At 37.6% G+C, this 13,209-nt stretch overlaps 1 protein-coding gene across 16 annotated transcripts in view; it reads right to left on the minus strand.

Moving 5' to 3' along the window:
* LOC101126317 (disintegrin and metalloproteinase domain-containing protein 32) overlaps positions 1-13,209 on the minus strand; it is a 179,630-nt gene that overhangs the window by 42,193 nt on the left and 124,228 nt on the right. For all 16 annotated transcript variants that reach the window (XR_008667910.2, XR_008667909.2, XR_008667911.2 and 13 more), the window contains 2 exons: positions 12,970-13,078; positions 11,031-11,214 (listed from right to left, as the gene is read on the minus strand). Coding sequence is in view for 11 of the 16 variants with exons in the window: in XM_063709327.1 (XP_063565397.1) it covers positions 11,031-11,214; positions 12,970-13,078 (293 nt within the window). In the remaining 5 variants the exon portion in view is untranslated. The remainder of the gene's footprint in view (positions 1-11,030; positions 11,215-12,969; positions 13,079-13,209) is intronic.

The following is a 13,209-nucleotide window of genomic DNA, read 5'->3' on the forward strand; positions in this document are numbered from 1 at the left end:
GGTATTTATATACCACATTTTCTTAGCTATTGTGGGTTGTCTGTTTACTCTGCTGATTATATTTTTGCTATGCAGAAGCTTTTTAGTTTAATTAAGTCCCATCTATTTATCTTTGTTTTTATTGCATTTGCTTTTGGGTTCTTGTTCATGAACTCTTTACCTAAGACAATATCTAGAAAAGTTTTTCTGATGTTATCTTCTAGGATTTTTATGGCTTCAGGTGTTATATTTAAGTCTTTGACACATCTTTTTTTTATTATACTTTAAGTTTTAGGGTACATGTGCACAACGTGCAGGTTTGTTACATATGTATACATGTGCCATGTTGGTGTGCTGCACCCATTAACTCGTCATTTAACACTAGGTATATCTCCTAATGCTATCCCTCCCCACTCCCCACACCCCACAACAGGCCCCAGTGTGTGATGTTCCCCTTCCTGGTCTTTGACACATCTTGAGTTGATGTTTGTATAAGGTGAGAGATGAGGATCCAGTTTCATTTTTCTACATATGGCTTGCCAGTTATCCCACCACCATTTGTCCAATAGGGTGTCCTTTCCCCACTTTATGTTTTTGTTTGCTTTGTCAAAGATCAGTTGACTGTAAGTACTTGGCTTTATTTCTGGGAGCTCTATTCTGTTCCATTGGTCTATGTGTCTATTTTTATAGTGGTACCATGCTGTTCTGGTGATTATAGCCTGGTAGCATAGTTTGAAGTCAGGTAATGTGATGCTTCCAGATTTGTTTTTTGGGTTTTCTTATTTTGTTTTGTTTTTGTTTTTTTGCTTAGTCTTGCTTTGCCCATGCAGCTCTTTTTTGGTTCCATATGAATTTTAGGATTGATTTTCCAGTTCTGTGAAGAATGATGATGGTATTTTGATGGGAATTATATTGAATTTATATATTGCTTTTGACAGTATGGTCATTTCCACAATATTGATTCTACCCATCCATGAGCATGGTATGTGTTTTCATTTGTTTGTGTCATCTATAATTTCTTTCAGCAATGTTTCACAGTTTTCCTTTGTTAGGTATATTCCTAAGTATATTGGGGGGTTTTGTTGCACCTACCATAAAAGGGGTTGAATTCTTGATTTGATTCTCAGCTTGGCCACTGTTGGTGTATAGCAGTGCTACTGATTTGTGTACATTACTTTTGTATCCTGAAACTTTACTGAATTCATTTATCTAATCTCGGAGCTTTTTTGATGTCTTTAGGGTTTCCAAGGTATATGATCATATCATTGGCAAGCAGTGACAGTTTGACTTCCTCATCATCAATTTGAATACTCTTTCTTTCTTTCTTTCTTTCTCTTGTTTGATTGCTCTGGCTAGGACCTCCAGTACTATGTTGAATAGAAGTGATGAAAATGGGCATCCTTATCTTCTTCCTGTTCTCAGGGAAAATGCTTTCAACTTCTCCCTATTCAGTACAATGTTGTCTGCGGCTTTGGCATATACAGCCTTTATTACCTTAAGGTATGTCCCTTCTATGCCAATTTTTCTGAGGGTTTTAATCATAAAGGGATGTTGGATTTTGTCAAATGCTTTTTCTGTGTCTATTGAAATGATCATATGATTTTTGTTTTAAATTCTGCTTATGTGTTGTATTACATTTATTTAGTTGTATAAGCTAAACTTGCATCTCTGGTATGATACCAACTTGATCATGGTGGAATATCTTTTTGATATGCTGTTGCATTCAGTTAGCTAGTATTTAGTTGAGAAAATTTGCATTTTTGTTTACCAGAGATATTGGTCTGTAGTTTTCCTTTTTTGTTCTTTCGTTTCCTGGTTTTGATATTAGGTTGATATTGGTTTCATAGAACAATTTAGGAAAAATTCCCTCTTTCTCTATCTTTTGAAATATTTTCAGTAGGATTGGTACCAGTTCTTTTATTAATCTCTGACAGAATTTAGGTATGAATCCATCCAATTCTGGACTTTTTTTCATTGGTAATGGTTTTTATTACCATTTCAATCTCACTGCTTGTTATTAGTCTGTTCAGAGTTTCTATTTCTTCCTGATTTTATTTAGGAGGGTTGTATATTTCCAGGAATTTATTTATCTCCCCTAGGTTATCTATTTTGTGTTCATAAAGGTGTTCGTAGTAGCCTTCAATGATCTTTTGTGTTTCTATGCTATAGGTTGTAATATCTCCCATTTCATTTCTAATTGAGCTTATTTAGAACTTTCTCTTCTTTTCTTGGTTAATATCACTAATGGTCTATCCGTTTTGTTTATCTTTTCAAAGAACCAGCTTTTGTTTCATCTATTTTTCCTTTGATTGTTTCCATTTTATTTACTTCTGCTCTGATCTTTGTTACTTATTTTCTTCTGCTGGATTTGGGTTTGGTTTGTTCCTGTTTCTCTAGTTCCTTGAGGTATGACTGTTATGGTTTGGCTGTGTTCCCAGCCAAATTTCATTCTGAATTCCCACATATTGTGAGAGGGAACCAGTGGGAGGTAATTGAAGCATGGAGGCAGGTCTTTCCTGTGCTCTTCCTGTGATAGGGAATAAATCTCATGAGATCTGATGGTTTTCTAAAAGGGAGATTCACTGCACAAGCTCTCTTCTCTTGTCTGCTAATATGTACCTTTCACCTTCCACCATGATTGTGAGGCTTTCCCAGCCATGTGGAACTGTAAGTCCATTAAACTTTTTTCTTTTGTAAATTGCCCAGTCTCAGGTATGTCTTTATCAGCAGCATGAAAAAAACTAATACAGTAAATTGGTACCAGTAGAGTGGGGTGCTGCTGAAAAGAAACCCAAACATGTGAAAGTGACTTTGGAACTGGGTAACAGGCAGAGGTTGGAATAGTTTGGAGGGCTCAGAAGAAAATAGAAACATGTGGGAAAGTTTGGAACATCCTAGAGGCTTGTCAAATGGTTTGGACCAAAATGCTGATAATGATATGAACAACACAATCCAGGCTGAGGTGGTCTCAGATGGAGATCAGGAGCTTGTTGGGAACTGGAGCAAATGTGGCTCTTACTATGTTTTAGCAGAGACTGGCAGCATTTTGTCCATGCCCTAGAGATTTGTGGAATTTTGAACTTGAGAGAGATGATTTAGAGTATCTGGTGGAAGAAATCTCTAAGCAGCAAAGCATTCAAGAGGTGACTTGGGTGCTATTAAAGGCATTCAGTTTTAAAAGGGAAACAGATCACGAAAGTTTGGAAAACTTGCAGCCTGATAGCACAATAGAAAAGAAAATCCCATTTGCTGAAAAGAAATTCAAGCCAGCTACAGAAACTTACATGAGTAATGGGGACCCAAATGTTAATCACCCAGACAATGGGGAAATTGTCTCCAGGGCATGTCAGAGGCCTTGGTGGCAGCCTCTCCAGTCAGAGGCCTGGAGGTTTAGGAGGGAAAAAATGACTTTGTGGGCCAGGCCCACGGTCCCTCTGCTGTGTGCAGTTTAGGGACTTGGTGCCCTGCATCCAGCCACTCAAGCTGTGACTGAAAGGGACCAAGGTACAGCTCAGGCTGTGGCTTCAGAGGGTGGAAGCCCAGGCCTTGGCAACTTCCATGTGTTGTTGAGGCTGTGGATGCACAGAAGCCAAGAGTCAAGATTTGGGAACCTCTGCCTAGATTTCAAAGGATGTATGAGTGTCCAGGCAGAAGTTTGCTGCAGGAGCAGAGCCCTCATGGAGAACCTCTGCTAGAGCAGTGTGGAAAGGAAATGTGAGGTTGGAGCCCCCACACAGAGTCCCTACTGGGGCACTGCCTAGTGTAGTCATGAGAAGAGGGCCACCATCCTCCAGACCCCAGAATGGTAGATCCACCTACAGCTTGCACTGTTTGCCTGGAAAAGCTGCAGACATTCAGTGCCAGCCTGTGAAAGCAGCCAGGAGGCTATACCCTGCAAAGTCACAGGTGCAGAGCTGCTCAAGGCTGTGGGAGCCCACCTCTTGCACCAGCATGACCTGGATGTGAGACATGGAGTCAAAGGAGATCATTTTGGAGCTTTAAGATTTCACTGCCCCGCTGGATTTTGGACTTGCATGGGACCTGCAGCCCCTTTGTTTTGGCCAATTTCTCCCATTTGGAATGGCTGTATTTATCAATACCTATACCCCTATTGTATCTAGGAAGTAACTAACTTGCTTCTGATTTTATAGGTGGAAGGGACTTGCCTTGTCTTGGATAAGATTTTGGATTATAGACTTTTGAGTTTATGTTGAAATGAGTTAAGACTTTGGGGGACTATTAGGAAGGCATGATTGGTTTTGAAATGTGAGGACATGAGATTTGGGCTGAATGATATGGTTAGGCTCTGTCCCCACCCAAATCTCATCTTGAATTCCCATGTGTTGGAAGGTAATTGAACCATGAGAGCAGATCTTTCCTGTGCTGTTCTCATGACAGTGAATAAGTCTCACAAGATCTGATGGTTTTAAAAAGGGGAGTTTCCTGCACAAGCTCTCTTCTCCTGTCTGCCTCCATGTGAGACATGCCTTTCACCTTCTGCCATGATTGTGAGGCCTTCCCAACCACATGGAATTTTAAGTTCATTAAACCTCTTTCTTTTGTAAATTGCCCAGTCTCAGGTATGTCTTTATGAGCAACATGAAAGCAGACTAATACAATGACAATGACCTTAGGTTGTCTATTTGTTCTCTTTCAGACTTTTCGATGTAGGCATTTAATGCTATAAACTTTCCTTTTAGCACTGCTTTTGCTGTATCTCAGAGGATTGGATGGGTTGTGTCACTATTATCATTCAGTTCAAAGAAGTTTTTAGTTTCTATTGATTTCACTGTTTACCAAAAGATCATTCAGGAGCAGACTACTTAATTTCCATGTATTTGGATGGTTTTGAGGGTTTCTTTTGGAGTTATTTCCAATTTTATTCCGCTGTGGTCTGAGAGAGTACTTGACATGATTTCAATTTTCTTAAGTTTATTGAGGCTTATTTTGTGGTCTATCATATATGATCAGTCTTGGAATATGTTCCATGTGCTGATGAATAGAAATATATATTCTGCATTTTGGGGCAGAATGTTCTGTAAATATCTGTTAAGTCTATTTGTTCTAGGGTATAATTTAAGTACTGTGTTTCTTTGTTGACCTTCTGTCTTGATGACCTGTCCAGTGCTGTCACGAAGTATTGAAACCCCCACTATTATTGTGTTGCCATCTATCTCATTTCTTACGTCTATCAAGAATTGTTTTATAAATTTGGGAGCTCTAGTGTTAGGTGTATATGTATTTAGAATTGTGATTTTTTTCCTATTGGACTACTCCCTTTATCATTATATAATGCTCCTCTTTGTCTTTTTTAAGTGTTTTTGCTTTAAAATCTGTTTTGTCTAATATAAGAATAGCTACTCCTGCTCACTTTACATGTCCATTTGCATGTAATATCTTTTTCCACCCCTTTACCTTAAGTTTATGTGAATCCTTATGTGTTAGGTGAGTCTTTTAAAGACAGCAGATACCTGTTTGGTGAATTATTATACATTCTGCCATTCTGAATCTTTTAAGTGAAGAATTTAGGCCATTTATTTTCAATGTTAGTATTGAGATGTGAGGTACTATTCTATTTATCATGCTGGTTGTTGCCTGAATATCTTGATTATTTTTTCATTGTGTTGTTGTTTTAGAGACCCTGTGAAATTTATGCTTTAAAGAGGTTCTATTTTGATGTATTTCAAGGTTTTGTTTCAAGATTTAAAACTCCTTTTAGCAGTTTTTGTAGTGCTGGTTTGGTAGTAGCAAATTTTCTCAGCTTTTGTTAGTCTGAAAAAGACTTTATCTTTCCCTCATTTATGAAGCTTAGTTTCACTGCACACAAAATTCCTAGCTGATAATTGTTTTGTTTAAAGAGACTAAAGATAGGATCCCCATCCCTTCTAGCTTGTAGAGTTTCTGCTGAGAAATCTGCTGTTAATCTGATAGGTTTTCCTTTATACGTTACCTGGTGCTTTTGCCCCCAGCTCTTAAGTTTCTTTCCTTCATCTTTACTTTAAATAACCTGATGACCATGTGCCTAGATGATGATCTTCTTGTGATAAATTTTCCAGGTATTCTTTGAGGTTCTTGTATTTGGAAGTCGAGATCTCTAGCAAGGCCAGGGAAGTTCTCCTTGATTATTCCCTCAAATAAGTTTTCCAAACTTTAGGATTTCTATTCTTCCTCAGGAATACAAATTATTCTTAGTTTGGTTATTTAACATAATCCCAAACTTCATGGAGGCTTTGTTCATTTTTTTATCGTTTTTTTTTTTTGTCTGTGTCAGACTGGGTTCATTCCAAAGCCTTGTCTTAAAGCTCTTAAATTCTTCTACTTCTTCAATTCTATTGTTGAAACTTTCCAGTGTATTTTGCATTTCTCTAAGTCTTTTATTTCCATAAGTTGTGATTTCTTTTATTTATGATATCTATTTCTCTGGAGATTTTTTGTCCATATTCTGTACTTCAAAAAAATTTCTTTAGGTAGTTTTTCACCTTTCTCTGGTGCCTCCTTGTGTAGCTTAATAATCAAATTTCTGAATTCTTTTTCTGGCTGTTCAGAAATTTCTCCTTGGTTTGGATCCACTGCTGGTAAGCTAGTGTGATCTTTTGGGAGTGTTATAGAACCATGTTTTTGTCACATTACCAGAATTGTTTTTCTGGTTCCTTCTCATTTGGGTAGACTATGTTAGAGGAAAGATCTGGGAATCAAGTGCTGCTGTTCAGACTCTTTTGTCCCACAGGGTAATCCCTTGATGTTGTGCTCTATCTCTTCCCTTAGGGATAGGGCTTCCTGAGAGCCAGACCGCAGTGATCATTAATGCTCTTCTGGGTCTAGCCACCCAGTGGAGCTACTGGACTTTCAGTTGGTACTTCGGAATGTTTGCAAAGAATCCTGTGATGTGGTCCATCTTTAGGTCTCTCAGCCATTGATACTAGCACCTGCTCTGGTGGAAGTAGCAGGGGACTGAAGTAGATTCTGTGAGAGTCCTTGGTTATAGTCTTGTTTAGTGCACTGGTTTCCTTCAAGGCTGGTTATGCTAGCAATGAAGTTGTTATGTGGACAGACTCAGGACCTCTAGTTAGCCAGAATGTTGTAGGCAGTGGAATTAGCTGTTGTTTTTTCCTTCCTTGGAGCAGGGTTGTTCTGTTATGAATTGCTGTAATGGCTTGAGCTGGCTGGCCTCCAGCCAAGAGATAGCACTTTCAAGAGAGCATCAGCTGTAGTAGTATAGGGGGAATACAAGTTTGCCCTAAGGTCACCCAGGTAAGTATTCAAGTTTTTCAGGTGATGGGTGGGCCCTAGAGCTCCCATGAGTTACTGTCATTTTTGTCTTCAGCTACCAGGGCAGGTAGAGAAAGACCATCAGATGAGGGCAGAGTTGGGCATGTCTGAGCTCAAACTCTCCTTGGGTAGGGCTTGCTATGGCCGTTGTGGTGGACTGGGGGAAGTGGTTCTCAGGCCAATGGAGTTACCTTCCAAGGGGGATCATGGCTGCCTCTGCTGCTTCATACAGGTCACCAGGGAAGTGGGGGAAAGCCGGCAGTGACAGGTCTCACCCAGCTCCTATGCAGCCAGTAAGGCCAGTGTCACTCCCACCATGCTCCCCAAGCAGCCAACACAGCCCAGTGTATATCCAGGCCTCTGGTGCACAGGGCTGAGATCTTGCTCCAGGCTACAAGCCTCCCCACTGAGAAAGCAAGCAGAGCTCTCAGGCCTTGCTCCTACCTGCCTGACATGGCTTCTGTGCTCATATTTGCACTTCTTGTTCACCCCACCACATTCTGCCCAGGAAACTTCACACTAAGTCGAAATTTTTACAAGGTTGAGCTGGAAGTCTCCTTATCCTTGTGGCCCTTCCCCAATTCCACTGGCTGTCCTCCCCAGGGACTGCTGTCAGATTAAATCAGAAATGGCTTCCCAGGGCTTCCCTGAGAACTGGGAGTGCCTACAAGGCTCTTCCCGCTGCTTCTTCTACTTTTATGGTTTGCTTGGCTCTCTAAATTCATTTCAGCTCTAGGTAAGGTTAAATTATTCTCCTGTGATCTGGATTTTCAGGTTCTCCAGCAAGGATGTGTGTCCAGAGCCAGACTTTCCCCACTCACATATTGGGCATTTACAGTTTTATGGGTGTTTCACGAAGTTTGCAGTGGCAAGCTGCTTCTTTCGAAGGGTCTGTGAATTCTTTAAGTTTTCCTGGTATGTTCCTGCAGGGGTTCTTGCAGCAAAAGTTCATAATGTGAGTCTCCACACGCTGTCCATCCAAGTGGGAGCTGCAACTTAGTCCTGCCTCCTATCTGCCATTTTTCTCCCTGTGTCCTCCACAAGTTTTGATAAGTTATATTTTCATTTTCACTTAGTTCAAAATATTTTAATTTTTTTCTTGAGAATTTTTCTTTGACCCATGCGTTATTTAGCCTCAAAGAGTATGGGGATTTTCCAGGTAACCATAATGTAAACTATGAATTTTGGGTGATAATGATGTGTCAATATAAGCTCATCAATTATTACAAATGTACCACGCTGATGTAGGTTATGCACAGTGGTACAGGTTTTGTGGGGGAGTAGGGGATAAAGAGTATATGAATACTTTTTTGTATTTTTCACTCAATTTTTGCTGTGAACCTAAAATGGCACTAAAATGTAAAGTATATTTTTTAAAATAATTTTTTTAATGATTCAGGGCAGAAAAGTGGAGGATATCAATAAAATAAGATTGGCTATTAAATAAATAATTATTATCAAAGAACCACTTTTCATTATAATACCATGAAATCTAACAAGACTATCCCTGAGTACACAGTTCAAAGAATATCTTGTATTAATTGCACATACAAAAGTTTTACATAGTAAAAAATTAACTCCATATAATAATGGCATATATTGTTTTCATAAAATATGAACTATCATTAGAGTCTCATAAGTATTTAATGAAGATAATAGAAATTTTTGTTAAAATGTACCAGAGGTGTCTATCATTATATTATAGAATGTATAAAAAATTCTGACATAATTTTTCTAACTTTAAAGTATAATAATCAGAGGGCTGAAGATATATTCCCAACTCCATTATTTATGGCAATCTCAATTTCCTTAAGTTGCAGTTTTTACATGAGTACAATAATACTTTTTTTAAAAATGTTATTTTAGAAAAAGCAAGTAACATTAGAGATTGTTTTTAGTTTAAAATGAGATGACATATGTGAAAATCATTTCCTGTTAAACATTAAAGCACAGCATAACCTTCTTCAGATAAATGGCATCATAAACCTCTTCTAACAAACAATCTAACCCTTTTAAACTTTTAATATGTTGAGTCTTCTCGCTGGTCCTTGGCCATGATGATGTGTCTAACAAGTCTTTTTGGAATATAGTATCTACTGTCTGCCTGGCTCAGTTGAAATTGAGATAGATTCCCCACTGAATAAGGACACTAACTTACAGAAACAATACTAAGAATGTTTCATCATATATAATTTATACTATCATTAAAAACTACCCAGTAAAATTTGTTTTTACACATTATTTCTGAGAAGAATTGTCTGGGTTATTAAAAAGATTATATTCTTATTAAATTACTTATCAAATCATCTCAAAGACTTTATTGGTTGTGTTACATTTTTTAGGTTTTTTTCTTTTCTGCTCCATGACCTAAATATATCCACTGAGCTCCCTGGCCCAAACCTCCATCAAGACAGCACTTATGACTCGAATGCATAAAAATAAATCAATATTAATGAGTCTATATACTTTATCTACAGTAAGCTTTATTTATACTATAAAACCACTAAAAGTGGCTATTGAAATATACATTTCATATCTAAGGATACCAAGGCTTAATAATATTAAATTATTTCTTAAAGATCATCTATCAAGTAAGTGGCAGAGTCAGAATTCAAATCTATGAACATCTATCTTTAAAGCCTACACTTTACACTTTTTATATTTCCCTATGAGCAAAGATCTGGTCAGGAATTAAATAAGATTTTATTTTAATTTCTAAATATTTATTTATTTATTTTATATATCCAAAGATTTATTATTTACAGATCCTGGGCAGGGAGAGCACATTGTACCAGGAGGGCAGTCCTCCATCCCCAGGTCACAGGACACACGAATGAAGAGTCAGACAGAGAGGGGCGGGGGGAAGGAGAGAAAGAAGTAACAGTATACACATATATGGAAGAATAGGGTATGGATTGCTTTAGGTTTGCAGACAAACTCCTGAATGGTCCACTTAAGAAAAGCATGGGGAAAGTTGAGAGCCCAGTCCCCCAGGAAGGAGAAATGCCTTTAAGTTCTTATCTCTGGCTGGCTTGAGCTATTTGGATGTTGTGTTCTACTTCCAATGCCTAAGCAGGAACCTTTGCTGTGTTATTCCCTCTAAATGAGATGTTAAAGTAAATTTATTTGCTCTGTCTTCTCCAGATTTGGGTTGGTTTCAAAGATGACAAATTATAATGATAACAATCGGCAATAATAGCCAAACTGTATTTAGTTATTACTATGTTCTGGGCATTGTGCTAAGCACTTATAATATTATCTCATTTAATCTTCACAATACCCTGTAGAGTAAATGCTATTATTATCCCTACTTTATGTACAGTTGAGATATCTCAGACTAGCTAGATAACTTGCAAAATGTTAAACAATATTTGATTCTATCTAAGCAGCCTGATCTAAGTTGTGCTGTTATTCATGGGGCCACAAAGAGATACATGTTACTAAGTGAGATTTCTTCTTTCTTCTCCCAGAAGAAAAGCAAGTTCCCATGCTATGAGGTTCTTAACTACAATATATTCCCAAGACTCTCTCCCAAGGAAAGCTCCAAATATTTGGAGTTTCCTTGCTCAGAACACTGAAATTCTAACGGGGGGTGGGAGGGGGTGGGGTGCGATGTTCCCATTTCCCTCTTACTATTTGGAGACTAATTTAAGATTATTCATTTTGCCTCCAAACATTTAAGATTATCTAATACTAGAACTAAATTAAAATTTGATACTTAAATAAAAAGATGAAAACAATGAAAAAAACTATATTTTTAAAATAGATTTTAAATTATTTACCCTCCCAATATCACACTGAGAGCCATTTTTGACAGCCAGTGGATCTGGAACTGTTCGAGGCAATTTGTAGTCTACAGTTATGCATACAGAATCTCGTACGAAAGCATAAATCACATCACCATTTTCTTGATGGAAAGGCTTTCGAGTAGGGTAGGTACAAACTAATCTTCCACATATAAGATTCCTGAAAACATAAAAAATATATATGATTATTATACATTAGGAATTTATTAGGAATGCTTTGGATTTGCTTTCTGTGATGCAAAAAGAATGGTTTTCCACTTATGGCAATGTAAAAACGTTAATGTTTTCACGGTAACAAAGTAAAAAGTAAAAAAGTATAAATCCATTGATCCTAGCTTAACTTTCAAAGGTACTGTCAGAGGCATTTGAACAAGAATGACTCTATCTTGAATAGAGGCTAGGTAAAACAAAGCTAAGACCTACTGGGCTGCATTCCCAGGAGGTTACGGCATTCTTAGTCACAGGATGAGACAGGAGATCGGCATAAGATACAGGTCATAAGCTGATAAAACAGCATTAAGATAAAGAGGCCAGTCAAATTTTACCAAAACCAAGATGGCGGTGAAAGTGACCTCTGGTCATCCTCATTGCTCATTATACTCTAATTATAATGCATTAGCATGCTAAAAGATACTCCCACCAGCACCATGACAGTTTACAAATGCCACAGCAACATCAGGAAGTTACCCGATATGGTCTACAAACAAGAGGAACCCTCAGTTCTGGGAATTGCCCACCCCTTTCCTGGAAAACTCATGAATAAGACACCTCTTGCTTGGCATATAATAAAGAAGTAACAATAAGTATAAGCAGCTGAGCAGTCCATGCTGCTGCTTTGCCTGTTGAGTAGTCATTCTTTTATCCCTTTACTTTCTTAATAAATTTGCTTTCACTTTACTGTATGGATTTGCCTCAAATTCTCTCTTCCACAAGATCCAAGAACCCTCTCTTGGGGTCCGTATTCAGACCCCTTTCTGGTAACAATACTAGCGATCTGTTATTTACTGGGCAGATTATATATTTACTGTCAAATAATCAATTCACTACAGCATTTTATATCACCCCATAGAAGGAAAGAAAGATGAAAAAGTTGTAACCCCTACACTCTAAGGACTTTACAGTCTAATACTCTTACTATGGTTTATGATACTAATATGATTCAAATTCCATTAAAAATGTTACAAGTGAAATAAATCATTACAGAGGTTTAAGATTCTCTTAAAAGCTCTGTGAAGTCTTCCTTAACTGTGAGGTTAGAGGACACATTCTAACTTCACAGTTAAGAAAAACTTCATAGAGGAGACACCATCTGAGTCAACGCTCACAAATTAGTAAGCTTTCAACAGAAACAGTGAAGTATTTCTAAACAAAAGTAACAGCATAAGCAAGTCAAGGAAGCATACAACTTTATGGTATGTTTATGAGTCTACAAATTCCATGAGTGTATGAGTATGATTTGCTAACTAGGATTTAGCCCAGTGTCTGGCATATAGTAGGGTCCTAAGAGATGTTTTGTAAAAACAAACTCATGATCAAAATATCAAAAACCTGGCTCATCAGATTCAGGAGGAATTGAACTGCATTTTATAGACACTGAGCAGTCTTCCTCTTAGGCAAGTAACCAAGTGGGATGGAAAGGAAAAATGAGCGGGAAAGGTACAGTGGGTATTATCAATTTCAACTTTGGATTGGATTTAGAAACATAATGGCCATTCACGTATAAATGTTTAGAAATAAGATGAAATTTTAGCCTGCAGCACAAAAGAGGTGTCAGGGCTGGGGATTTTGATTTGAGGTTCACTCGTATGCACATGTAATACTTTAAACCACTGGAATGAATGACACAGAAGGGGGCAAAGTTTTTAAAAATCTAATAGAATATAAGAAAAGTATCATTTATATTTGTAGAGCATACCTCCATCCACAGAACACATATTTGTTATTTCTATCCCTACCACAGTTCCCAAATCTGTCTGATTGAGATTGTATTTCTTCATAGCAGGCAAATGGAGCATTTCTTGAACCTGTTAAAGTTAGAAATACATTTGGATTAAAATGTTTATTGGTTTTTCATCTTCCTCCATTTCTTCATATAATATTCCCTTTATCTCTCCATTAATATCGAATTGAAACATTTTTCCTAGTGAGGTTGTAA

The sequence above is a fragment of the Gorilla gorilla genome, chromosome 7 (genome assembly GCF_029281585.2).
Source record: "Gorilla gorilla gorilla isolate KB3781 chromosome 7, NHGRI_mGorGor1-v2.1_pri, whole genome shotgun sequence".
Lineage (NCBI taxonomy): Eukaryota > Metazoa > Chordata > Mammalia > Primates > Hominidae > Gorilla > Gorilla gorilla.